The sequence below is a fragment of the Anopheles cruzii genome, chromosome 2, assembly GCF_943734635.1.
Source record: "Anopheles cruzii chromosome 2, idAnoCruzAS_RS32_06, whole genome shotgun sequence".
NCBI classification, from domain to species: Eukaryota; Metazoa; Arthropoda; class Insecta; order Diptera; family Culicidae; genus Anopheles; species Anopheles cruzii.
In genome coordinates, this window is record NC_069144.1 from 52,703,960 (window position 1) to 52,727,235 (window position 23,276).

Sequence of the window (23,276 nt, forward strand, 5' to 3'; positions counted from 1 at the left end):
TACACAATAATGGCGCACATACCGGCAACATCGCTAGGAAATAAGAACAAGAAGCATTTTCTCGGTGTTCCGGCTCCGCTCGGCTACGTAGCAGGCGTTGGACGAGGGTAAGTATGCGACAACCGGCCCCACGGGCCTTTACCGGAAAAGCGACCAGCAAGTATGAAACAAAGAGATTAATCATCGGTTTCTGCCTTTTTCAGTGCCACCGGATTCACTACACGATCTGATATTGGTCCGGCCCGTGATGCAAATGATGTTTCGTAAGTTCCACAATTGTTCCTTGTAACGCCGGATAGTTCGGTGCTCACCTTGCATTTTGCCCTCTGCGTTTCAGGGATGACCGACATGCGCCACCAGCAGCCAAGCGCAAAAAGAAGGAAGAGGAGGAGGAGGATGATGAAGATTTGAACGATTCCAACTACGACGAGTTCAGCGGGTACAGTGGTTCACTGTTCTCGAAAGACCCGTACGATAAGGATGATGCCGAAGCGGATGCCATCTACGAGAGCATCGACAAGCGAATGGACGAGAAGCGAAAGGAGTACCGCGAGAAGCGTTTGAAGGAAGATTTGGAACGCTACCGCCAGGAGCGCCCAAAGATTCAGCAGCAGTTTTCCGATCTGAAGCGAAATCTGATCGCTGTCTCGGAAGAGGAGTGGTCCAATCTGCCGGAGGTTGGCGACAGCCGCAACAAAAAGCAGCGTAATCCGCGGGCTGAAAAATTCACCCCGCTTCCGGATAGCGTGTTGTCACGCAATCTTGGCGGTGAGGCGACCACGGCCATCGATGGACGGTCCGGGTTAGCTTCCATGATACCGGGAGTGGCCACACCGGGCATGCTGACTCCCAGCGGTGATCTTGATCTGCGTAAAATCGGTCAAGCGCGTAACACGTTGATGAACGTGAAGCTATCGCAGGTATCGGATTCCGTCACCGGTCAGACGGTGGTCGATCCGAAGGGTTATCTAACGGATCTACAAAGCATGATTCCCACGTACGGTGGTGACATCAACGACATCAAAAAGGCGCGCATGCTGCTGAAGAGTGTGCGCGAAACCAATCCGTATCATCCGCCGGCATGGATCGCCTCGGCCCGTTTGGAGGAAGTAACCGGAAAGCTGCAAATGGCTCGCAATCTTATCATGCGCGGTTGTGAGCAAAATCCGCAGAGCGAAGATCTGTGGCTGGAGGCGGCCCGTCTACAGCCCCCGGACACGGCCAAAGGTGTGATCGCGCAGGCCGCCCGACGTATTCCGACTTCGGTGCGTATCTGGATTAAGGCGGCCGATCTCGAGACCGAAGCTAAGGCGAAGCGTCGTGTATTTCGCAAAGCCCTTGAGCACATTCCAAACTCGGTGCGCCTGTGGAAAGCGGCGGTCGAAATGGAAAATCCGGAAGATGCTAAAATTCTGCTGTCCCGCGCCGTCGAGTGTTGTGGCACCAGCGTCGAACTGTGGCTGGCTCTGGCTCGGTTGGAAACGTACGAAAATGCCCGTAAGGTACTGAACAAGGCGCGTGAAAAGATCCCCACTGATCGTCAGATTTGGACAACGGCTGCTAAGCTGGAGGAAGCAAACGGTAATATCCACATGGTGGAGAAGATCATCGATCGAGCACTGTCTTCGTTGGGCGCAAACGGTGTAGAGATCAATCGCGACCAGTGGCTACAGGAAGCGATCGAGGCGGAGAAATCGGGAGCGATTCGCTGCTGCCAAGCGATCGTACGTGCCGTCATTGCGATCGGCATCGATGATGAAGACCGCAAACAATCGTGGATTGACGATGCGGAGAATTGCGCCAAAGAGGGCGCGTTCGAATGCGCCCGAGCGGTGTATGGATTCGCATTGACCGAGTTCCCATCCAAGAAGAGCATCTGGTTGCGTGCGGCGTACTTTGAGAAGAATCACGGAACGCGCGAAAGTCTTGAGGCATTGCTGCAAAATGCCGTGGCCCACTGTCCGCAGTCGGAGGTACTGTGGTTGATGGGAGCCAAATCGAAGTGGTTGGCCGGAGATGTACCAGCCGCTCGGGGTATCCTCTCGTTTGCTTTCCAGGCCAATCCCAACTCCGAGGACATTTGGTTGGCGGCGGTGAAGCTCGAGTCGGAGAACGCCGAATATGAGCGTGCTCGGCGGCTGTTGGCAAAGGCACGGGCTTCCGCTCCGACACCACGGGTCATGATGAAATCGGCCAAGCTCGAGTGGGCTCTCAATGATCTCGAGGAGGCACTTGGACTGCTCGAGGATGCCGTCAAGGTATTTCCGGACTTTGCCAAGTTGTGGATGATGAAAGGACAGATCGAGGAGCAAAAGCAGTTGCTGGAACGCGCAGCTGAATCGTACAATGCTGGACTGAAGAAGTGTCCCAATTCAATACCACTCTGGTTGCTGCTGGCTGCGCTCGAAGAGAAGCGGCAACTGCTGACGAAGGCGCGTTCGGTCCTCGAACGCGGTCGATTGAAGAACCCAAAAAATCCACTACTCTGGTTAGCGGCCATACGCATCGAAATTCGCGCCGGCATGAAGGACATGGCACACACACTGATGGCTCGTGCGCTCCAGGATTGCCCGAATGCTGGTGAACTGTGGGCGGAATCGATCTTTCTCGAAGCGCGTCCACAAAGGAAAACCAAATCGGTGAGTAGAGATGCCGTTCAATCGACAATGGACACGTCAGCTTATGATTTATTTTAATTTAATTCTTTTCGTTCCTTACAGGTTGATGCGTTGAAGAAGTGTGAACACGATCCACATGTGCTGTTGGCCGTTTCGAAGCTCTTCTGGAGTGAACGTAAGCTCCAAAAATGTCGTGACTGGTTCAATCGAACGGTAAGTGTACAAAATAAAGCCCTTCGTTCGTTTTAATTTTACTTTATAAATTCAACATCAACGTGTTTCCCGCATTTTCAGATAAAAATTGATCCAGATTTTGGTGATGCTTGGGCATACTTTTACAAGTTCGAACAGCAGCACGGAACAGAACAGCAGCAGAACGAGCTGATCGAGCGATGCAACGTGGCGGAACCGAAGCATGGGGAAGAGTGGTGCAAGGTCAGCAAGGACATCGCTAACTGGTGTTTCAAGACAGATGATGTGCTGAAGGCGGTCGTCCGTGATCTACCCACACCGATTTAAATCGGGAATGATAGGATAACTTTGCCCTTTATAACTAGACGAGACAGAGTTTTCACGTGTTAATATATTACGAATAAAAATGGCACGATTCCAACTCTCATCGATATTTGTGAACCAAAGCTCAGTCCGGTTTGTTTCATTCTTTATTTAATTTTTGTTTATAACTATTACCATTTTTGAGTTATTTGTAAAGCTTGAAACTTTAATTATCTCAAGATTCCATTTCCATTTGCATATTCCTGTGAGCTTCACATTGTTCCGATTACAGCTAATGTTTCCGGTATACATGTATGTTATTCGTCCATTATCACTCCACGAACCTTGGAAGGAATTAGGAATTAGTTTCGAAGAAAACTGTACAAGAACGATCAAACTATTAGGAACACAAGCCATGAGATATTAAAACAACAAATATTGATGAACAATATTTCAATGTTAAAAATACTATGATAAAAATAAACAATCTAACAAGGTTCTAACGTAAAACAAGAGCCTTAAGCTCTATACTTTCAAAGCTCCCACTTAGGTAAGTATGATTGCAAAACATTCTTCTCTTCCGAACTCGGAAAAACCGTAACCTAGAGGCCTGGCATTACGTAGGCAATGTTGTCCAGCGTGTTTTGAAACAGGTGTCTCAAGTGGTCCGAGTTCCGCTCCATTCCTGGTATTTGCAGCGTGAGACACATCAGCGGGCCAAGTGAGCAGATCAAACTGTCCAATAGCACCGATAAACTGCCGGACACCGCAATCTGTCCCTAGAACACCGAATGCATTAAAAACGCCCGGAATACAATAAACTTTCCAGAAGTGTTTCTCCTTACTTCATGTTCCTTCAAGCGTTCTCCGATGAGCATCAAACTGTCGCCGAGCAGGGTTAGATGTGCCGCTACATCCGTTGGCTGATAATCGGGAGGCTTGAATACTCCCAGCTTGTCCTTCTTACGGTACGAGTTACTTCTCGTTCGCTTTTTCCCTTTCCGACGCTTCGTTCGATTTCCGTCACTTCGAGAATGCTTTCGGCGAGTTTTGTCCTCTTTACTTTTTGACCCCTTAAAATGTTGTACAAACAAAGGCAAAGTTAGCTTCACTAATCAGCAGCTTTCGAGCAAAGGGGTTACCTTTTTCAGCTTCTCCGCCGGATGATGGTCTAGTTTGAACGGAGCATCAATCATTAGTTCGCCCTCGCTTCTATCCGCGTCTTCCTGTGTCCCGAACCCTTCTTCGTGTTCCATCGCTTCCTCTTCATCGCTACTAAAGGATTCGCTTCCGCTCGGATCGGATTCACCATATCCATCGGATTCTGTGTGCGCCTCGTCGAGCAGCCCGTGCACGGCATCCTGGTCATGAAATTGTTTTGCTCAAAAGCTTTGTAAAACACCACTTTTCTTACAATATTCCTACCTGTGAGTTGAACAGCTTTATCGTGGTACGGACGGGCTTTTTCTGTTTCGCCTCGATGTCGTCCGGCGATTGAAAGTCCATCAACTTGGACGGTTTCTTGCAAACTCGACCACTTCGCGACACACCAGACACATGAGATCCATGATCCAGATTTAGATCCATGGGTTTGGGTAGAAAGGGACTGCTGCACTGCATGGAGTCGCAGACTTCGGTTTGTGCTTCCTACAATTGGATTAAAGCAGTTTATTAAAAAATGTAGTTTATTAAATATGTAGGAACGCACAATGTATCAGAATTTTTGTTTGTTTACCAAATTTGACATTTCACCAAACTGTGAAATGTCACAGGGTGATCCATACAAAACAATGCAGGTACACACACACACAACTGCAGTTCAACGGAAAATTTTTCAGTTAAGGCGGGAAAACGCATGGCATCAGTTGTTTCTCAGTTGTTGATTGTTTTGTGTTTTGTACCTACTCTCCTACAATAACCTTTCCGCTTTCGATGTGAATCTTGCCATTTGCACGTTTACTTGGTTGTTGTTCTAGGGTGTTTTTAGAGAAATAAAAGTTTGTAAACTGCGGCTTCGTTCTGTGAGTGACTGGTCGTGTTCGTCTGATCAAATACTGATTTGTTTCTGTTCCGCTAACAGCGAAAGCGATGGCTCACCAAGGTACACCGCGATTGCGTGCACCTCTTGCCGAAATTACGACCGCTCACCATGTAACGCCGGACCAGGTAGCACCCGGCACGACGCGTCGCACGGCTCTCAACCCGAGAATCATCGACAGCCCGACGGACAATATTCCCGACAGCATTCTCAGCCCGACACTATCGCCAGAAGAAGCTCTCATCCAGCAGCGTGGACGACGCCGTATGGCCGTCATGTGGTCTCCCGACAATCGATCACTCTATCCGTCGCCGATGAAAACACCCACCAAAAGCATGACGTCGATGACGCTTCGAAGCTCGCCGCGCAAACGTTCTCTAATCCAGGAACTATCTGATGTGTCTGGCCAATCGATTGGTTCACCCGCGAAACGACTTCTATCCCCTCGAACATCCTCCGGTTGCGCCACACCGAGCACGACCGCCGCTAAGAAAATGAAGCTGGAAGAATCGGCCATGAATCGCCAGAACGATGGCATCCCGTTGGAAACTATTCTCAATGGCTATAGCAAAGCGCAGCTGATCGAGATCATTGGCTCATTGGTTGATGGTAACGAGCAGATTGAGAAATCAGTACGCAACGAATTACCTCTCCCGGACATTGGTCCACTCGAGGCCGAGCTATCTAAGTTGAAGAAGAACATCTTTGCCAGCGTCCCCCAGCAGAAGCTTTACAGTCGTACCGATGGCCACGGCTTTCTCCGCGCGGCAACCCATCTTACCACCTTCAAGCAAACGATCCACAGTCAATCGCAAACGCTACACACTTCCCGTCACTGGGATGCACTGCTCGATTACGTTCTGGTTGCATGGCCTTACGTGCGCGACACGCCAGTTTACGAGAACGCTAAGCACAACGCTATCCGGCGATACTGTTTCAAATTGCTTTCGCACCATGCCACCAACGCACTGAAGCACGGATCGACCGGACTGGGACAGGAGCGTATCGTTCGCTTGCAGCAGAAGCTCCCGGCCATGGTGGCTGACTGGTCAGAGATTGGCGAATGCAATCGATGTCTTGATTATATTCTGAACAGCTTCTAAAGGAAGCGTACGCTCACAAATTTCTACCGAGAAAAAGGTAGCCGTCTAGTTTAATCTGTCTTGCATGTTTTGTGTTTGTAATTTCCACCGCATGATAATCATTAATAAAGCAATTATTTTACCTATAAATCAGTTTTTCACAAATGCTTAGTTCCAGTTCCTTTGTTTTTTATTCCCTTCGTTGACTCGCAAGCCATAGCAAGCAGGATTACGTAAAGCTTAAATAAAATAATTGACTGTCATGTGTAAGGATTCGTTCCAGCATTTAAACTATTGACTTATGAGTGAGGTAAGCAAACCTTTATTTAAATCCTTATATAGTGGTCCCTCCCCAAAATAGGAATGTAACGTTTCGCCGGAAATAATCCATTTTAAAATCTCATCAATATGACAATCTCGTGCTCGACCAAACTATTGCCTCGTGTTAAAAAGCATTGCCGCGCGGAACCTTAGCTCCATTGCGCTGATGATGCTAACAGTCTTTTAGTGTAAAATAAAGGTTCGGTTTACGATCAGATTTGCAGCACTAAGCCGGACCCGGAAATGTTATCGCCAGCACCGACCGTTTGTATCGCATTTTTGCAGATCAAAACAGGAGCGACACAAATTTCTACGTCAATCGACTGCCGCTGGTGCGCTGTTGGTTCATTTCCCAACGGAATGGTCTCCTCCCAGCACGATACCGGATTGCGGTTCTCGAAATGAATGCGCCGAGCATTTGGTGTGGCTGATACAGCGAAGCTGCCATCCATTTGAAGGTAGGCCGCATCCGGGTTAACGATGTTGGTTGCACACACGTGACGATGTGCGGTAAGCGAAGCTTTGGCCGCTGCCTGTTTCGTATGACGCCAGCTACTTCCTTTTGTCACAATGAACGCCTGATAAGCTAGAGTGTGAAGATGCATTCGAGACAGTGGCCTTCGGCCAACAACATTGCTTGCCTGGTTCAACAGGGCAAACACCGATCGTGCTTGATCGAGCGAGTGAGCAACGCGTGGATTGCAATCGGCCACGAAGCTGATGCGGCCCGTTTCCAACACCTGCTGCAGATTGTCCAGTTCCTGTTCGTTCATGCCGATCGAGTCGCTAAACGGCAAAACGTTGCGCATCAATAGCTGCAATAATTTCAGCTCCACAAAGCTGGCCATTTCGAAGTGGATGCGTGTGTGGGGTGATTGCGCTTGCAGCTGTTGCCGTACTTTACCCAGGCGCGTTTCACGCACTCCCTCCGGGTACACGTAGTTGTCCATCATTTGGAGACCACTTACGATGAACAAATCTGGATCGAAGCCTTCGAGGGCTGCTTCAAACTCCTCCAGCGAACTGACTAGTGGATTGTGATGATCGTTGTGTAGAATGTAGCGATTGGCCCGCGGGGAAACTAACCCTCCCCACGTGTCGCCGGTATTGTACTCCAGGATGAGATGTATATCGTCGTCCTCGACGAGGCTCCCGGTGAGACGCACCTCTGGCCGCAAGTGCGTTTTTAATCTTAAACCACAGTCGTTTGAGAATGAATTTGAGGATTATGGACTTTTAAGCAACTTTGGCCGGCCAACTTACTTGGAAGACATTTTTGCACCAAGCACTACGTTCGCACCTTCAATGGCCATTCGTGTACCTATTACTGGTGCGTTGCCACCCAGCGCCCAGTGGTGCTCGGCGGTGGAAGATTTTTTTGCCCTTTGCACCAGGTTGAGGAACAGCTCCCGATTGGCAGTGAAACGTCTACGAGAAAAAACAAATCAAAACATTAATTATAAGAATCATGCCTTCGGATTGCAAACTGTGACCCTTACTCGGCAGCAGCCCCACGTTGAAAATAATACGCAAAGTTAAGCAGAAACTCCTGTTCGCTGGTAATGTCGCCGAACGTATACTCGCTGGTGTTTAGGGCTCTGCCAATGTTTTCGTCGTATCGCAGAAAATCTACTGCCCGCACGTGAAGATCACCGCAAGAACCGTAACCAATGGCGACCCGTACTTGGTCCGTGACCGAGTGCTCCACTTCCAAGTCTCGTAAATGCTGCAGAATAACCGTTAGCCGGACCAGTTCGTTCGACGATAGATATGCTTGGAAGACGATGGCGAACAGTGCGGTAAACGCACCCAGCATACTCGCTGTACTGAGCAGGGAAAACATCGTGGCGGGTTTGCCGCTTCGCTCTAAAGGCACCAATCTTACATAAAGGAACCTAATTATCACTTTTAGCGAGGAATTTTAAAAGACCGCCGGTCGAATCTTTTCAGCCGGTCGAATCGATTTTATTTGTTGACGTTGCAATAAGCCGGCCAATTCCGGTTTGTTTTGGTTGTTAACGTCATTTTGCATTTGACAGCTTGAGTGAAATATGTCATCGAACGTTCGTGAAATATATCCGCTTTATTTGAATGCACAGAAAATTAAAGTTAAGTTTATTTAAAATCTTCTTCTATAACATAACCCCAGATAAATTGTACTAGTGTTTTTACCCTTTAGTTACCCCATTTAGCCACTTTTTACTGTTTCAATTGCTTGGTAAACTATTTCGAAGCGTCGCTAGATAAGGCCGATCCAACGTGGGACAACTGAAACGCTCAAATTCCCTCTGTACTAGTTCTGATTTATTGCCCAATGGTTCCAGCATGTTGTTCCAGTAGCTGTTGGCCGCAATCGCGTGGCCCCGTTGACTAAAGTGAAAACAATCAACCGAAGCAAAACTCGCATCCGTATCACCGTTTGGCAGCGAGGGCAAGCGTATCCGCTCCGGAAACGATTGATAGTTGACCGTAAAATCTGTGACATTTTGGAACTCTAGTAGACTGGCAACCCGCTCCTCTACGCGATTCCATTCATTCATGATACGGTTCAAGCGTGGCTGCAGGTCCTTAAACGTGGAACCGAAAATGCAGGAACACTCCGCCAGGTGTGTGGTAACGCATTGGGAAGGCCGAGGGCGGAAGGTCCTTAAAACGTTGACATCTGAGAAGGAACGATAAATGAGTGTGAGCCGTCCTAATTACCCCACTGTAAAGCCGTACTTATGGCGGCCACAATGTTGACCATCGTCCTGGGCAGATATTTCTTCAAGAGCCGCAATGCAGTGATCAGGTTCTGTTCGTGATAATATAGGGCCTTTTCCGGTCGCGGCAGATAGCACACTCTGCTGCAGAAATCGTTGTGCCCGATCAGGATGGTGATCAACTTCCAATGGTTCTTCATGTCCACGTTGCGGTCCCCGAGCATTCGTTTGATTAGGTTGCGCGCTTGATGCGGTAAATCAGCACTCATTCCGCCGATTTCGGCCACGTCAAACCTGAACCAGCACTTGAATTAGCGTACAACTCGAAAAGATAACGGTGATCTGCTGCACCCGCTCCTACCTTGATGCCTTGTCGATCGAGAGGCTGTCAGCCACAACGTATCCGTTCAGGTTAGGATTGAACATTTTCAGAATGTTGGGGACAGTGAGGTACTCGCGCCACGTACCTTGACCTCCGATACTCCACGAGAGTCCACGATTCTCTATTACTAATTCCAATATCCCGGTTGCGAGAACTCCGGTTCCTGCTGTCAAGGAATCGCCCATGGACGCTATCACATCGATGTCCCCGGGTCGCAACTCGTGTACCGACGTCGGTGGTTGTGGGCTTCGCATTCCTTGTGTTGCACACGGAAAGCTTTGATCAGATGGTATCCGAGTTTGAATTTTCTGCAAAAGCAATCGGTCAATGTGGAATCCAAACCGTACTGCGCTCGGTGCACTTTATCCATACCCCAAGAGACCGGGCACGATTCAGGCGATCAGGGTTGGCGCTATTGGGGCCAACAAAATTGAACAGGAGACCGTGAAGCTCGCGATATAACGCGAGAAACGGTGGTCCATCAAGGAACGTTATTTGGTCCTGGGTTCGCCCGATTGTTGGACCACAGGACAAGATTCCTACCAGGATAGCTAGCAGCGTGATGATGGTCATGTTTCCTTCAAAGATCAATAATATAGCATGGTTATGGAAGATTTTTATTGAAATGACAAGTACCGCATCATCCGCACAGTCGTGATGTGATGACCTTCGCAGCGATCGTACCTCCTCACTGAAATTGTTCGGATCGGGAAGGCAGCTACAACGCTTTGTTCCAGAATAGCAAGAGATAAACTACGGACTAAGCTGCTCGGTTCTGGTACCGGGCGCTTTTATAGCCGCGTGCAAATCCTTCACGATGCAAAACAGAATATACACGTAACTGCTGTAACTCTAAACCCGTTGCTCTTCGGAGAACCGTTCGTTCAGAGTTACCGAGCCTCGTTCAGTACCATCTACATTTCACGATCGGCTTAATTGTGTAAAAACTGTGCAGGGGGACTCGTCTGTGAGCGTAGCCAAGATCAAGCGTAGTTGTTATGAACGAATGATATCCAACGCATTGTCGACACCGTTTGGTGTGAATTTTGTCACAGAGTCACGTACATCGACTAACCTTGAGATGCGATGCATGCGAAGCGCGGCTTCTTAAGGAAATCAACCTGAAATTTGGGGTTTGCCCATCCCAGGAAAGACCATTCAATACTATGGCTAAGACTTTTCGGATGCATTTCCCGACCAAAGAGAACCAGCCAAGCGTGTTTGACATGAGATGCAGATGAGATTTCTTTTTCTTTAATGAGATAACCTAAAGTAGCTTTGCTTTAAATGTACTGGAGTGCATTGGCGTAGTGTCGGCCTTTCCTTACTCCCGGTGATGAGCTGCGATGAGAAGCGATGCACCTTAACCAAAATCTTTGCTTAGTAGAAAAATTGCACATGAGAGAATGGGTGCCAGCGCCTTACACCGTCGCGATGCCCATTTGCTACTGAACCTACTATAAATATCACAATCAGTTACAATGCCGGCAGTGTTTGTCCGCTACTTCCTCCCGTCCTTCCTAACTGTTTCCGGGGGTCCGCAGAAACGGCATCTCGGCGCTGGGACACTTGAACCGCGTAAACTCCCGTTCCCAGCTCATCGTTTTTCCACCGACCGGTTCGAGCATATTATTCCACAGTGCGTTCGAGGCCAGTGCGTAGCCCTTCTGGCTCAGATGGAAGCAGTCGAGCGACATGTACGTAAAGTCTGTGCCACCCGTCGGTGTCTCTGGGAAGGTAAGATTCATCGTAAATGGTTGATAAACAACGGCAAAGTCTGGCTTGCTGTGGAACTCTTCCCGCGCGACAATCTCCATCTGCAGCATGTTCCAGTCTTCGATCAGCTTGCTGAAGCGCCGCCGCTGCTTCCGGAACCGAGACGCGATCAGACACGGACACTCGATCACGTGCATCGAAACGCACTCCTGCGGTTTGTTCTTGAACCGGGCCAGAATGTCGACCTCTGTAGGCGAAAGTGGGACGAGAGAAACCCAAGTAGTGCCGGTTCGATTTTTTACCTGCGTAACTCTGCGGGACTCACTGGGACTGGCGGCAAGATTTACGAACGTCCGCGGCAGATAATCCCGGAAGGTGCGTAGAGCGCTGACTATGTTCTTCTCATGATACTGTAGAATCTTCTCCGGGGTGGACATGTAGCAGATCTCGGCGCAAAAGTCGTTGCCTCCGATCATGAGCGTGATCACTTTCCAGTGGTTCGCAACGTCTACGTGCCGATCGGACAGCATCCGCTTGACGAGGTTGCGCGCCTGATACGGAATGTCCTGCGACATGGCACCGCCCTCCGCTGCGTTGAACCTAGACTCCCGGCGAGTGATGGGAACGATTGTATTCAGGAAAAGTTAGCACCTGAGGACTCTCAGTGGACTTACAGAGCGGCCTTTCTCGACGAGAGCCCGTCGCTGGTCGGATACCCGTACAATTGCGGGTTGAACTCTTTCAAAATGTTGGGCAGCGTAAGGTACTGGCGCCACGTGCCCTGGCCCCCGATGCTCCACGAGAGGCCCTTGTTCTCGATCAGTACCTCCATCATGTTCGTAGCCATCGCTCCGTTGCCCGCCGTCAGGGAATCTCCGATGGCGCCCACAATGTCGATGTCTCCCGGCCGAAGCCGATCCACCGAAGTGGGCACCGTTTCGCTGCGCATTCCCGCTGTGTCACAAAAAAACGGCTCGTCGGAACTGAACTGCCGTTGAACTTTCTGCAAGGAGCATATGATGGAACATAAACATAAGGCACTAGCGAAATCGTTTGTTCTGTGGCTACTTACCCCTTTCTTGAGATTGGCCAGAAACTTGTTCTTGCTGGTGCCGGTCGGGCCGATGAAGTTGAACATAATTTCGCGCATTTTCCGGTACTGGGTGAGGAACAGTGGTGAATCGAGCGCTGTGATCTGCGCCTGACCTTCACACGGCTGCAAGGCGGCGAGCGAAACCACTAGCATCACTAGCGCCAACAGACACCGATCCGCCGTGCCGTAGACAGAAAGCGTGCGTGCTCTGAAGCTGGCAGATGCCATGATGATGATACTTTTACCGAAGTGCGTTCTGTGCGTGATGTCTGAGTGCGAAATTCGAAGTGGAATTGGAATGCAATCGTAGAACCCTGCGTACTGGTCTAGGTGATAGGACCTCACTCAAAACGAGACGTCAAACCGCGGCCAACCTAACCGGCCTTTTCGAGCCGCGCCCTTAATTAAATCTAATTGTCCTAGGGTAGTCTAAATCAAAAGTTGTTAATAAACCGAGAACCGTGTGGCCTTACGACGCGGAAGCCCAAAACCGGACTTGAGTATGGGTTGTCCAAGATGCTAACCGACCAGGGTCGGCCACGTGAGTGAACAAGAGCGCGATAACGTGAAACGAAGTTTAGGGGAGGCCTGTTTTAAAATCCTAGTTCCGAAAGTTTCGACACCACCAGAATGCTCTATATGAATTCAGGTCCAACTAGTTTAACCACTACGCCAACAAGGGTATGTTGAACTTGGAAGCGAGTGGCACTGAATGGCAGACCAATACTGTCCATTGAACCGTTTCGGGTCGATAGTTGTATGACTCAACTAGTTTTTGGTCCGCCACAAACAGACCAATAAAACAACAGTAAATAAAGCATCATAAAAAGTGGTTTAAATGCTTCCACTTTAGATCTTTACGTTCAGTTTTATGCACAGAACTATGCTGCTGGCAACATATTGTGGTGTTTTTTAATACTCAACATACGAACGCTATTTTTGGGGTATCTAAAAAAACGATCAAACAAAAACTCCGCTACTATGGACAAAAATAATATTTTTATCTTCTCCAAACAGGGAAACGGTATTCATTCACATTAAGGTTTGTTGAGTTAGTTAATGTGACAAAAGCAGTTCTAAATATAGCAATGCAAGCATCGAAATAGAAGAGTCCTCCTGAGGCCGCTGATGTGGACATTTCAGATAGTGCCAAGTTCTGCTTGACGCGATTTGATCGCTCTTTAGCCGCCGTTCCGTTCGTCACGCAAACCTGATCCTCGATAGCATTGTGAAGGCCCATCAAACTGTGCAGCTGATCGCTTCTGGCCACAAGGAATGTACTTAACGCGGGATGGTTCACACGGCGCATGGTAGCCCAGCAGTGACCGTTACCGGTAGTGGCGGCAAGTGGGCTGCGTTCGCATATTAATTCATATCATGCCGCTGCTCAAACAATCTACCCAAACGGAATGGTAAAATGTTGAGTAAATTGCAAACAACCAACAGCGCCGTTGTTTTCCTAAGGCCTCAGGAAGGGTGTGGCCTCGGTACGGTTCTAATCGACAGTCGTCGCTTCCATGAGCTCATTACCATACAACTCAAAGCTTTCTCGCCAAAGCTTTTCAAACTGTTCCGTAAGTCGTACCGATTCCATTCTGAGGTTAATCAACCCAGGTTCAATGCCGGTCGCCAGTTGATGGGTACTCCCACCCGAAGATGGGTATTGCCGCTCGGCACCCGTAGACCTCAACATTCCCATGTGACCCCATAAAGCATAACGAACCCTGCCTGCTGAACCCCTAGGACGCATCGCAAAAAATGACATGAAAAACGCAATGATAAATGCATCGATTGCATTCCGTCGCGTGCATCGGCACGATACCCACGATACGCGCACAGACAAACGAGTCACGAAATGCAACGACGGGGCGAACGTGCCGACAACGGCGTATTGCCACCGGAAACCGGATTCTCGCCAGATCCTAACTGTTGTTGGTGCTGGCGGTTCAAGGACGAACTCTCCTGACCTGCCGTGATCGCCGTGCAAGACGGTCCCCGTCCCAAGACAGCGCTTGTGGTAGGTTCGCTAGTTTGTTTACTGAAGAAAGCGAACCTGAGCTATGTTGTCTGGGCCAAACAGGAATATCGAACGGCAATGAAATGGATGCGTACATTTACTTGCTTCCATCTACTGTTCCAAGCGAGACACTTTTGGGTAAAGAATTTCACCGTCACTCAAGTACCGGAATACTTGGCATAGTTTGCTGCTAAAAAAGGAGTCTTTCACGTGCCGTATAAACCACGGGTTGACCTTCACGGGGTCGATGAAAAGGTGAATCTTCACCCAGTCTATGTTGACATCGCGATCATGAATCATCGCTTCCCGTTTCTTTGCCCTTTTCTCTGCTTAATTTCACACGCATCGCAGGCTTCCAGAAAGAGATTCCTCCGGAAGTAAAAATAAGCCCGCCGAAGGATGAACACGGCACGCAATTGTTTCCCGCTGTGTGTTTCTGTTTAACACAACCAGTCACAAATTTATCATCATTACTGTGGCTTCCGTCGTGGTGAATCGGTTACAAAGGAAAGGTCTGTTCGATATTGAGCATTAAATATTTCTTTTATAGGACATTATTGTTGACACTGGACACCGCGGATTGGTCCACCCGCCTCGGTTACAGTACGCTGCATCGCAATTATAAATTTAAACATGGTTCCGTGAGGTTATTACTACGTAAGGCGTATGTAATCATAGCGTGTCCCATTTGTCACCAAGATAAATCGTGTGCCACTTGCTGCATTATCGATGATTTTATTACTGTCCCATCACTTGTTTTCTATACACAGTTGGTGGGAAATTATTCATACTTCAAGCAATAAAAAAACAGTGCATCGGAAATGAGTTGACACATGAACACTAATAAAATCACAGCTTTTTTATCTAATTCTATTCCTGTTAGATATTACAACAACCAAACCGTGACCACACGTAGCTTTTATCCACTTTATCGTCGCCTATAGATTGGGATACACTTGGCAGGATGCATTAGACAAACTCCTAATGTTATTTACTACGTCGCGATCCCATGCTCGAGCCTCAGTATCAAGTGTAGTATTGTGTAAGGGAGAACCCAGAGGAAAGCGAAACGTGTGTCAAGATCACGGTCCCACCACCTCGAAGGTGGGGCCTCCATCGACACTCAGTGGCTCGTATTAGCCTTCGGCTAATTCAGTGCTTGACGTACACTCAGCTCCCGACCTGCGGTATGCATCGCGATCCGGGGGCCTGAGTAGAGTTAATTCTAGTCTTGTTACACTCTGCTTTACATCATCGAGTGGGCCGATGTCGATGATGGGGCCGTTTGAGATGTTTACGAAACAACATTGTAGAAGTTCACTGTAGTGCATTTGTTGTTCAAATATTGTCCGTTGCACTTGACGTAACAAGTGTCTTGCCCTAAAATATGCTTAATTCTTGTAAGGCTTTGATGGACGTATCCTGAACTAGCTAGTAATCGAATAAAGTGACATACCTTTTCGTACTTGAATCGTCGATATCGATATCATTACAATGTTTTCGCGTAGCCATTGGGGCGCAATCGGTTCAACAACCCCAAGACGCGGTTACAACTGGTTCGCCTACTTCGAGGAACGTTTCAATCCATAGAAACCCTCGGCAGTGACTTTGAACTACATTCTGAAACCGATCCACATCCCACCCGAAAACCGGAATCGTGCTAGCTGTCGTCAAGGTGCACGTGTCTTGGATGGACCGCACCAGAAGGTGCAATTCTGCCGGCCCTGGTGCATAGGGCAAGCAATATTCCGTCAACCCTCGGCTCCATGGGCCGTACTACGTTCGGCGATGGCCGATGCCGATGGAAATAAATTCGCTTTCTCCCCAACAAGACCGGGCCACCGGGATTCCCTTTCCAGAAACCGGTATCAGACTTTTGACGTCGGTCATGGTGCCGGTCGAAAGTGACACGGGGCACGGGTCTGCTGCCTACTAGAATTGTTAAGCATCACTCGTGGCGATGCGGCATAAAGACCGTCGTCGTCGTCGTCATCGTCAGCAAGGCACGGCACTGCGATAAATCATCATGCCTCATGCCGTTGCTGCTGGTGATGCTGGCCACCGTATGCTGTACACGACAGCGCGGCCTGTCCATGCAAAATTCATCGCCCTCGCGGATATGCTGAACACGCACGGCACCACACCCCACTTGCTACGCCCTTCGCACTCTTTCTTCCCGGACATGCTGTGATCGCTCGGAATTAGACAAACAGCTTCATTCCTACCGGCTCCGTGTTGCTAATCCGACCTAAGCTACACCGTCCAGCGCACGAGAAGTTTGTAGGCCCGCTGGCGATGCTGGCTGGCTGGCCGCCGGAAGGATGTTTGTTTGCGCAGGACAAACAGCAGCCGTTGCTGCGACCGAGGACCGACCGCCCTCGTCAAAAAGCCCAACTTAAGGGAGTTGCTTACTCGGTCGGCAAATAGTGTAGTTTAAATTTTTGACAACTCATCCATCCGGACTACATGAACCTGGGAATCACTTCCGGAAACCCGGAGGCGTCGGGCCGTTCCGGCAAAGCCGGCGCCGATTCCGAATCACTAGGCACTGAGCACGGGGGAACCAGTTTTATGGCTGGCTCTACGATGTGACGCACAAGGAGTGTGACGCTAATAAAACACATCTTCAGAAACCGGTGCGCCCCTCGGAGGAATTCAAATTTTACTTTGCGATATAAATTTTGGGAGGCTTTGAACGAAACGAAACACAAGTGTGGGGGTAAACAGGCGATAAAACAAACAATAGACCCCAGAGGAACGATTGCAATTAATTGTGGTACTAAATTTGTGGCCACCCGGATTGACGTCACGACACATGCCTGTCAAGAATGTCTCAAGCTTTTCTGAAGTGCCCACGCGGTTAGCATTCTGGCGCCGAAAGGCTACTCCGATGTCAGAAGTTGAGTAAAGGAGCGAAACATCGTGACGTCTGAGATGCCTCAGATTATTCTTGGTCCCAAAATAATTACGTCAGAATACTATAAATCGGGTTCTACGGGTTGTTTTGTTCCTGTTTTAATCATGGGCTACGATTATCTCATCTCAGCTCCCTGGTCCCAGTCCGCGTAATGAGACGCAATCACTGGATCGTTGCGTCGCTGGTCATCAATTTCTCTCTACGCAGATCCTCACAGACAACCCCTGGGTCTCCGGACTAGGCAAGTTTGCCTTGGCGTTGGGGCAAATCAAAGATGATACGAGGATAATTGTGACCCCTCCGTTCGGACGGACCTGTCCACCACCAGCCATTGGAACCGTTACAGACTCAACAACGATCCGACCGTCAGACTGGTGATGAACAGTACATCATCACGAAGGCGCCAGCTAACTGCTCATCAACCGTTCACGGGGGCCGTCGAGCGTCGAGGTCGCTAAACGGCCCGCCTGCCGGTCGATCGACTGATTAACCCATCTTTGGCCGCACCGGGTTGCACCGAGCATTTCCGCCATCCTTGGATGGACGATGAGACGAGCTTCCGAGAGATGAGACGCGTATGGTGCTCTTATTTGAAATTGATTTGCTGTTACATGGCGAGCGACCCTCTAATCAGCGACCAATTTGACATTTGGTGCAACGCCACAGTGACATTGAACCGGGCGACAAGCTGCCATTACCATTGGTAGCGTCCGTATTCAAATTGCCCGTTCGGTGCAAGCGCGGAACACGCGGTACCGATCTATTTCCGGGCTCTCCGGTGATGGTCACGGTTGCATTTATCTCCACGTGGTGCCCGCATCGGTGAATTGTTTTGGCGGGAAAACAACCACAATCTTGCGTCGGTCAAGGACTGTGGGTTTGGGTGTAACAGTGGTCACGGGTCGAAGATTTCCGTTTGTTTGTCCGAGATTGAGTAATTGTAGCTCACGCTGGGTCACCTATGCATATTGTGGAGCTTGCCACAAAGTCCGTTTTCTAAAATTAAAAGCAAAATTACCCATTTGAGGCATACGGCTGTCCAGCCATGCGGAAGTCGTGGCCGCTCCTCGGAGTGGCCGACTACATTAACACACACGTGCTAATTGGGCGTCGACACGGCCCGTGGGGGGGGGTTGATGGTTGAACATCAAACACGCGGTGCACGACGTGACAAGTCAACGTCCGATCCGATCGGCGATTGCACGATGATGGAGCGATGTTCTCGTTTGTAAATTTAATTCGTTGGGCATCTAATCTGCAAATCATCTTTATTGAAAGCGTTTACTGTTTCTTTGGATGGCACCCGGTTTTACTTTATTCTTTCTTCATTCAATATTTACTATCGAGTGGCATCAATGCTTGGTGAAAAAAGAAGGCCTCTGAACGATTCTTTAATTTCTTTTGGCGATTCCATCGCGAACTGCTTTGTGAGGTCCGATGCGGTGTGATGTAATCGGCAAGTTGGGCTCGGTTGGCTGTAAACCTTCGGCTGAACACCGCGATAAAAATTGATACTTGATACATTGATAACCGAATGAGAATGTTTTATGAATCCAACATGAGTCATAAATTCGTCGCTTATCAGTCGAACGATGAACGAGTTGAAGATTGAAGTTTGCGTTCGCTCAAATAAAAATTTAAATAAAAAGCTTAACTAGCGGCCAATAGTTATGAAAGTGGAGAAAAAGGCAAAATATATAGAAGTGTAAGGAAATACACTTTGAACCCAACTGGAATTAAGTTACACACAATCCACTTCACATCGCTAAATACCCGATCGCCCTCGAAAGTCCTGCTGTACGCCGTGCAATGTCCACCTAACCGTGAACCGCCGGGTGGTCCCGGTCGAGATAATTTGTATCAAAACTGTATCACTATGATTGACCTTCATCAGCGCCATCGATAAGCGCCACCCGACTTGTGATTACTACCGCCGGAGCCCCCAGAGCCCCCGGAGTAATGATCCGGTCGGTGGCCGGGCGCGGTCACAACCTTTAGGGTCGAGATCCCGCGCCCATTAATCACACCGGCGGAGTGTAATCGAAGTGTGGGGCTACGGTCCGTAGTATGCAGATTTTGACGGTCTCTCTTAATTGCTGGCCAGCGAAAGACGCTACCGACTTCCCGTCCCCGTGACCTAGACCTAGGACTTGGCCAAGGGGCAGAGCACGCCGCACGCCGAGGAAAGCCGGCACCGTATGGCGGTGCTAATTTTAGTGTGTCTCCAAAAACCTGTTGCTGTTGTTGTCGTTGCGCGGTCGACCATTTTACGATCATTGACCGGGCTAACTACTTCTCGGCCTGCCACGGGAGGTAAACACAATTCGGTCCAGCGAGAGGTACGTGTCACACCACGGAGGGGAAGGTACATAAACGCCCCGGCGAGGGGCTGCCAGCCCTTGAACTTGTTTGCTTTATCGGTCGCGAACGACCGACCGAGAGGGGTCGAGATTTCGGTCGCCAAAAAGGCGGAAGTGCGCGCGGAGAGGACCACACAGTGGGGTAGTTTAAGTACCATTAGATCGGTGTGATCTCCAGCCCAAGTGTTCGTGGTTTTTTTTCTCACGACAATCGCACCAAAATGCCAACGGCAGCGCGGTGTCTCAGCGATTGCATCAGCTCGCCGCGTGTCGAGTGCGGAATACCGGGCGAAGTTACTACTTGAGTACCCTCCTCCGGCTCTTGGAGGATGCTGACACATTTCCGAAATGTTGTTGGACCATTGAGAGAATTTTGCATATCATTGGAGCGCCTTCGTGAGTCAACGATTGGGAACCTACGTTGAAGATCATTCTGGGCCGCATTCCCGCCGTATTCTGCTCGAGCTTCCAAAGCCTATTCCCTTTCGGCTTGCTCTTCATTCTTACTCTTGACAGTTGAAATGATAATCATCCCCATCCGAGCCGTTAGTGACGCCAGTCTTCAGAAGGTTCTGAACAGCATCGCTGGAAGGCCTCGTGGCTAGGGCAACGGAAGGCACCTCTTATTGCCTGTGCCTCTGCTACGTCCTCTCCCCGCCGTGTACACAAAGGTTATGTCATTACTTTCAAGTTTAAGCTTCTTCGGCCACCAAGCCGATGGGCATGTAATCGTCTTACGTGGAAAGGCTGGGCCTGACGGATGTTCTTTGTGTCCCCGCCGAAGCCAACGGTTGACGATTGTGACAATTGTGACAATTGTTTCTCACTCGCCTTGCGGGCCCACCACCGGCATATTTTATGTGCCAATGAACCAGAACAATGTGGTCATGCGCTCGGCGACACACCAATTTGGCACATCGCATTTGGCATTCAAGCGTCTCCCTGTCGTCGTCGGATGCGATATGCGACATGATTTATGAGGGCGAAACATGGGCTCAAACATGATGTTTCTTTTTTCTCTCTGTGACCGCGGCAAAAGTTCCGAGCGCCAAATGAGTGGCAATTGTGGCGGTGAATCGAGAACTACCACCTGCTGAGAGCTTTCGTGGATCGTGGATCCTATCGCTTCTCAGGGCATCGTTTTGAAGAAGTAACCATGTGGTGTTTTTAAAGGGAGAACAGAGTGCTTACGGTTGATAGGATCCGTCCGTCATTTCAAAGTGTTCGAAGTCCATTTTTAGGATAATTGTTTTGCCTTGTTTTCCATAACACTATACCAGTCAAAGCGTTAGCCTTATTGGGTTAGTGACACTACTTTTTGATTATAAATAATTCGTTTTTTAACATTTCGTAAACAGTCCATGATGAACACATCATTAGTACATCATTTCCACTAACTAAACCTACCTTTAGAGTTTTTAAACCACTGGTTTTGCACTACGAGGAACATAGAATGAACTGCACTACTTCGATTAGAGGGCCGTGTCAAGGTTGAACTACTTTCCACAAACACTACACTCTTAGTTCATAAGAAGAAAGATAATGCCTTTTGGGTTGTCGTTTGCAGCATTAAATTCACAGCACGTTCATCTCGTTTCGCAAAGAAAATTACTCGTTGTACTACACCGTACGATAATCGTCCGTAATTACACGTTCACACCCACGAGGGAGATGCCTTTTTCTAGCCTCACAAACGAAGCACCGATGTTCGTTCGCCAAACATTATCATGCAGATCGGAGAATATGGAGACTGCATTGTAAAGTGCGAACCGGAGGCGCTTCGCAATCACTGCCGCCGAGCAGCACGGTCGAGAACAGAATGCTGATGACCGAACGCGATCGGGTGCCTCATATACGATCCCGCGGACGCGGAACGCCGGATCCGCGAAGTAAAAGGACCGTCGCGCCGCGGTTCTAGCGTTCCGTTCTACGCCAGAACGGTTCGGCAATCGCAGTCGCTCTCTCTCTTCCGTTCGAGAACGCTCTCTCTCTTTCTCAGTCTCTTTCGTTTCTCACATCGCGCGCGAGTAGGTGAGATGGCGTGAGATGAGCTTTTCACCATGGCAACCATCAGGCACAGGCTGGTGGGGCCGCGGGAGGCTGCTGATCGGCGCCCGGTGAACCCGTTAGCAACCGTAACCTTATGTTAACTCTATCAATTAATTGTCCCTGCCCACCCATGCACATGACTAAAAGTGGACGGCACACACACGCACGCGCCTCGCACGCAAATTAAATTGTTTACACACGAGAAACACATGCGCACGGTAATGACTGCCAATGAGATCGCGATGATGATGATCGGTTGATTGATCGAACCGTCAGTCGATGAGAGAGGCATTGTTTTCACTCTCTTCCGTTTCGCCTCCGCGGTGCACTGCTAGGATGCTGTGTGTGTGTGTTTTTTTAATGGGAAGGGAAAAGCTAACCCCGATCAGTGCTTTCCGGCTCATTTGATTATGTCAGCTCCATTGGCCGGATCGATTATTGTGTCTGACCGTCGCCGTGGCCTTGACCATGGCAAGCAGTTTCGGTGCAACCGGTTCTAGATTCTTCTCCGGAACCGAGTGCAGTGGAGTTTCCCTTTTTCTGCAATTGGCAGCTACTGACAGCCGTAGGCTTTGAGCGTAATGTGGTGTACGCGGTGAAAGAAGATCATTAAAATCTTCGAGATGGAAGAGGTTATGGAACTTCGTTTTGAATTTTGTGAAAATATACTCTCGGGAAATGTTGGATGAATGTAGCAATATTCCTAAAACCAATGTTCTATAACTTATAGTATTATAAGTTAAAATATCATATTTATATATTCTCTATATTTTAAGGCATTTCTCGTAAAAGAAACTCTTAAAATAACGACGCGTTACAAGTAAATACTTGTCCCACAAATTGCATGTAATGCAATTAACATTTTGATGAAATACATAATTATGCGATGAACCTTTTACTTATTTGGTCTGACTTAGCCATTAGCTATGTTTATTCCTTCAGTCTCCATTTTTGCAAAATGCATTGCCAAGGTCCGAATTGGACTTCTTACGCACGACAACCGATTAATTGCTGAAATTGAGTTAAGTTAACCACTGAACCGACTGAATTTTAACAGCCGATGACAGTACATTTATAAATCATTATTTTCTAATTACTCGAACCAGGCACTGGGAGATTATTTGAGACAGTATCGCACAGTTCGAGAAAGTAACAAATGTTTGCCAAAGTCTCTTATCCAGACGCATCGATAGAATTTGATAACATAGCTAAGGCACAGCTCATTGATCTTTCCTGGAAAAGCGAAAAAACAAAACAAATAACGACATATCATAAATTGGGCTAGTATAGGTTTTATAATGCCCCATACATAGCACCAACGACCGGCGGACCCAAAACGATTGATGGAACAGCACAAATTTGTGGTTATCGGCTTTTTGGGCAGGGTAAAGCCATAACCATACTGTACGATGAGAACATTCTTATCAAAAATCGCAATAATGAACACGTAATGCCCTCGACCGCACAAAGTCGGCAGTTCCATTTG

The 23,276-nt window shown here is 48.7% G+C and overlaps 6 protein-coding genes across 7 annotated transcripts; 2 read left to right on the forward strand and 4 right to left on the reverse strand.

The window, feature by feature from the left end:
- On the forward strand, nucleotides 1–3,171 carry LOC128278211 (pre-mRNA-processing factor 6). The gene is made up of 5 exons (XM_053016888.1): nucleotides 1–107; nucleotides 204–263; nucleotides 338–2,639; nucleotides 2,721–2,831; nucleotides 2,913–3,171. Exons 1-5 carry the CDS (start codon nucleotides 10–12, stop codon nucleotides 3,135–3,137), a joined length of 2,796 nt encoding a protein of 931 aa, XP_052872848.1. The 5' UTR covers nucleotides 1–9; the 3' UTR covers nucleotides 3,138–3,171.
- Nucleotides 3,172–3,303: 132 nt separating this feature from the next.
- LOC128266941 (HMG box-containing protein 4) lies at nucleotides 3,304–4,700 on the reverse strand. The gene is made up of 4 exons (XM_053003731.1): nucleotides 4,539–4,700; nucleotides 4,256–4,474; nucleotides 3,959–4,186; nucleotides 3,304–3,892 (listed from the first exon to the last, which is right to left on the reverse strand). Exons 1-4 carry the CDS (start codon nucleotides 4,698–4,700, stop codon nucleotides 3,716–3,718), a joined length of 786 nt encoding a protein of 261 aa, XP_052859691.1. The 3' UTR covers nucleotides 3,304–3,715.
- Nucleotides 4,701–5,201: 501 nt separating this feature from the next.
- On the forward strand, nucleotides 5,202–6,254 carry LOC128266942 (uncharacterized). The gene has a single exon (XM_053003732.1). It carries the CDS (start codon nucleotides 5,202–5,204, stop codon nucleotides 6,252–6,254), a length of 1,053 nt encoding a protein of 350 aa, XP_052859692.1.
- Nucleotides 6,255–6,766: 512 nt separating this feature from the next.
- LOC128268208 (ADP-dependent glucokinase) lies at nucleotides 6,767–8,397 on the reverse strand. Its single transcript, XM_053005244.1, has 3 exons — nucleotides 8,054–8,397; nucleotides 7,818–7,982; nucleotides 6,767–7,745 (listed from the first exon to the last, which is right to left on the reverse strand). Exons 1-3 carry the CDS (start codon nucleotides 8,395–8,397, stop codon nucleotides 6,767–6,769), a joined length of 1,488 nt encoding a protein of 495 aa, XP_052861204.1.
- A 353-nt stretch (nucleotides 8,398–8,750) lies between these two features.
- On the reverse strand, nucleotides 8,751–10,359 carry LOC128268022 (phospholipase B1, membrane-associated-like). The gene is made up of 5 exons (XM_053005014.1): nucleotides 10,275–10,359; nucleotides 10,011–10,216; nucleotides 9,618–9,946; nucleotides 9,276–9,550; nucleotides 8,751–9,216 (listed from the first exon to the last, which is right to left on the reverse strand). The coding sequence occupies exons 2-5, from the start codon at nucleotides 10,209–10,211 to the stop codon at nucleotides 8,762–8,764; spliced, it is 1,260 nt and encodes a 419-aa protein (XP_052860974.1). The 5' UTR covers nucleotides 10,212–10,216; nucleotides 10,275–10,359; the 3' UTR covers nucleotides 8,751–8,761.
- A 597-nt stretch (nucleotides 10,360–10,956) lies between these two features.
- On the reverse strand, nucleotides 10,957–21,499 carry LOC128267528 (phospholipase B1, membrane-associated-like). 2 transcript variants are annotated; one of them, XM_053004379.1, is made up of 5 exons: nucleotides 21,149–21,499; nucleotides 12,427–12,570; nucleotides 12,029–12,357; nucleotides 11,680–11,954; nucleotides 10,957–11,601 (listed from the first exon to the last, which is right to left on the reverse strand). In XM_053004379.1, exons 2-5 carry the CDS (start codon nucleotides 12,502–12,504, stop codon nucleotides 11,159–11,161), a joined length of 1,125 nt encoding a protein of 374 aa, XP_052860339.1. In that variant the 5' UTR covers nucleotides 12,505–12,570; nucleotides 21,149–21,499; the 3' UTR covers nucleotides 10,957–11,158. The 2 variants fall into 2 exon arrangements, with proteins under 2 accessions (XP_052860339.1, XP_052860338.1); XM_053004378.1 differs by lacking the exon at nucleotides 21,149–21,499 and having other exon boundaries at nucleotides 12,427–12,666.
- Nucleotides 21,500–23,276: the final 1,777 nt, after the last annotated feature.

Excerpts from the sequence above, each read along its gene's own strand:
- LOC128268022 (XM_053005014.1), bottom strand. The coding sequence starts at position 10,211 with ATGACCATCATCACGCTGCTAGCTATCCTGGTAGGAATCTTGTCCTGT. Across the intron at positions 9,947-10,010 it reads ATCGTGCCCGGTCTCTTGGG|AAAATTCAAACTCGGATACC; the intron begins GTATGGATAAAG and ends TTGCTTTTGCAG. Across the intron at positions 9,551-9,617 it reads TCGATCGACAAGGCATCAAG|GTTTGACGTGGCCGAAATCG; the intron begins GTAGGAGCGGGT and ends GTGCTGGTTCAG.
- LOC128266942 (XM_053003732.1), top strand. The coding sequence starts at position 5,202 with ATGGCTCACCAAGGTACACCGCGATTGCGTGCACCTCTTGCCGAAATT.
- LOC128266941 (XM_053003731.1), bottom strand. The coding sequence starts at position 4,700 with ATGGATCTAAATCTGGATCATGGATCTCATGTGTCTGGTGTGTCGCGA. Across the intron at positions 4,187-4,255 it reads CGGCGGAGAAGCTGAAAAAG|GGGTCAAAAAGTAAAGAGGA; the intron begins GTAACCCCTTTG and ends CAACATTTTAAG. Across the intron at positions 3,893-3,958 it reads AACGCTTGAAGGAACATGAA|GGACAGATTGCGGTGTCCGG; the intron begins GTAAGGAGAAAC and ends TCGGTGTTCTAG.
- LOC128268208 (XM_053005244.1), bottom strand. The coding sequence starts at position 8,397 with ATGTTTTCCCTGCTCAGTACAGCGAGTATGCTGGGTGCGTTTACCGCA. Across the intron at positions 7,983-8,053 it reads CAACGTGGGGCTGCTGCCGA|ACGTTTCACTGCCAATCGGG; the intron begins GTAAGGGTCACA and ends TTTTTCTCGTAG. Across the intron at positions 7,746-7,817 it reads GGTGCAAAAATGTCTTCCAA|ATTAAAAACGCACTTGCGGC; the intron begins GTAAGTTGGCCG and ends CTGTGGTTTAAG.
- LOC128278211 (XM_053016888.1), top strand. The coding sequence starts at position 10 with ATGGCGCACATACCGGCAACATCGCTAGGAAATAAGAACAAGAAGCAT. Across the intron at positions 108-203 it reads GTAGCAGGCGTTGGACGAGG|TGCCACCGGATTCACTACAC; the intron begins GTAAGTATGCGA and ends TGCCTTTTTCAG. Across the intron at positions 264-337 it reads CGTGATGCAAATGATGTTTC|GGATGACCGACATGCGCCAC; the intron begins GTAAGTTCCACA and ends TCTGCGTTTCAG.
- LOC128267528 (XM_053004378.1), bottom strand. The coding sequence starts at position 12,600 with ATGCTAGTGGTTTCGCTCGCCGCCTTGCAGCCGTGTGAAGGTCAGGCG. Across the intron at positions 12,358-12,426 it reads TGGCCAATCTCAAGAAAGGG|AAAGTTCAACGGCAGTTCAG; the intron begins GTAAGTAGCCAC and ends TGCTCCTTGCAG. Across the intron at positions 11,955-12,028 it reads TCGTCGAGAAAGGCCGCTCT|GTTCAACGCAGCGGAGGGCG; the intron begins GTAAGTCCACTG and ends CCGGGAGTCTAG.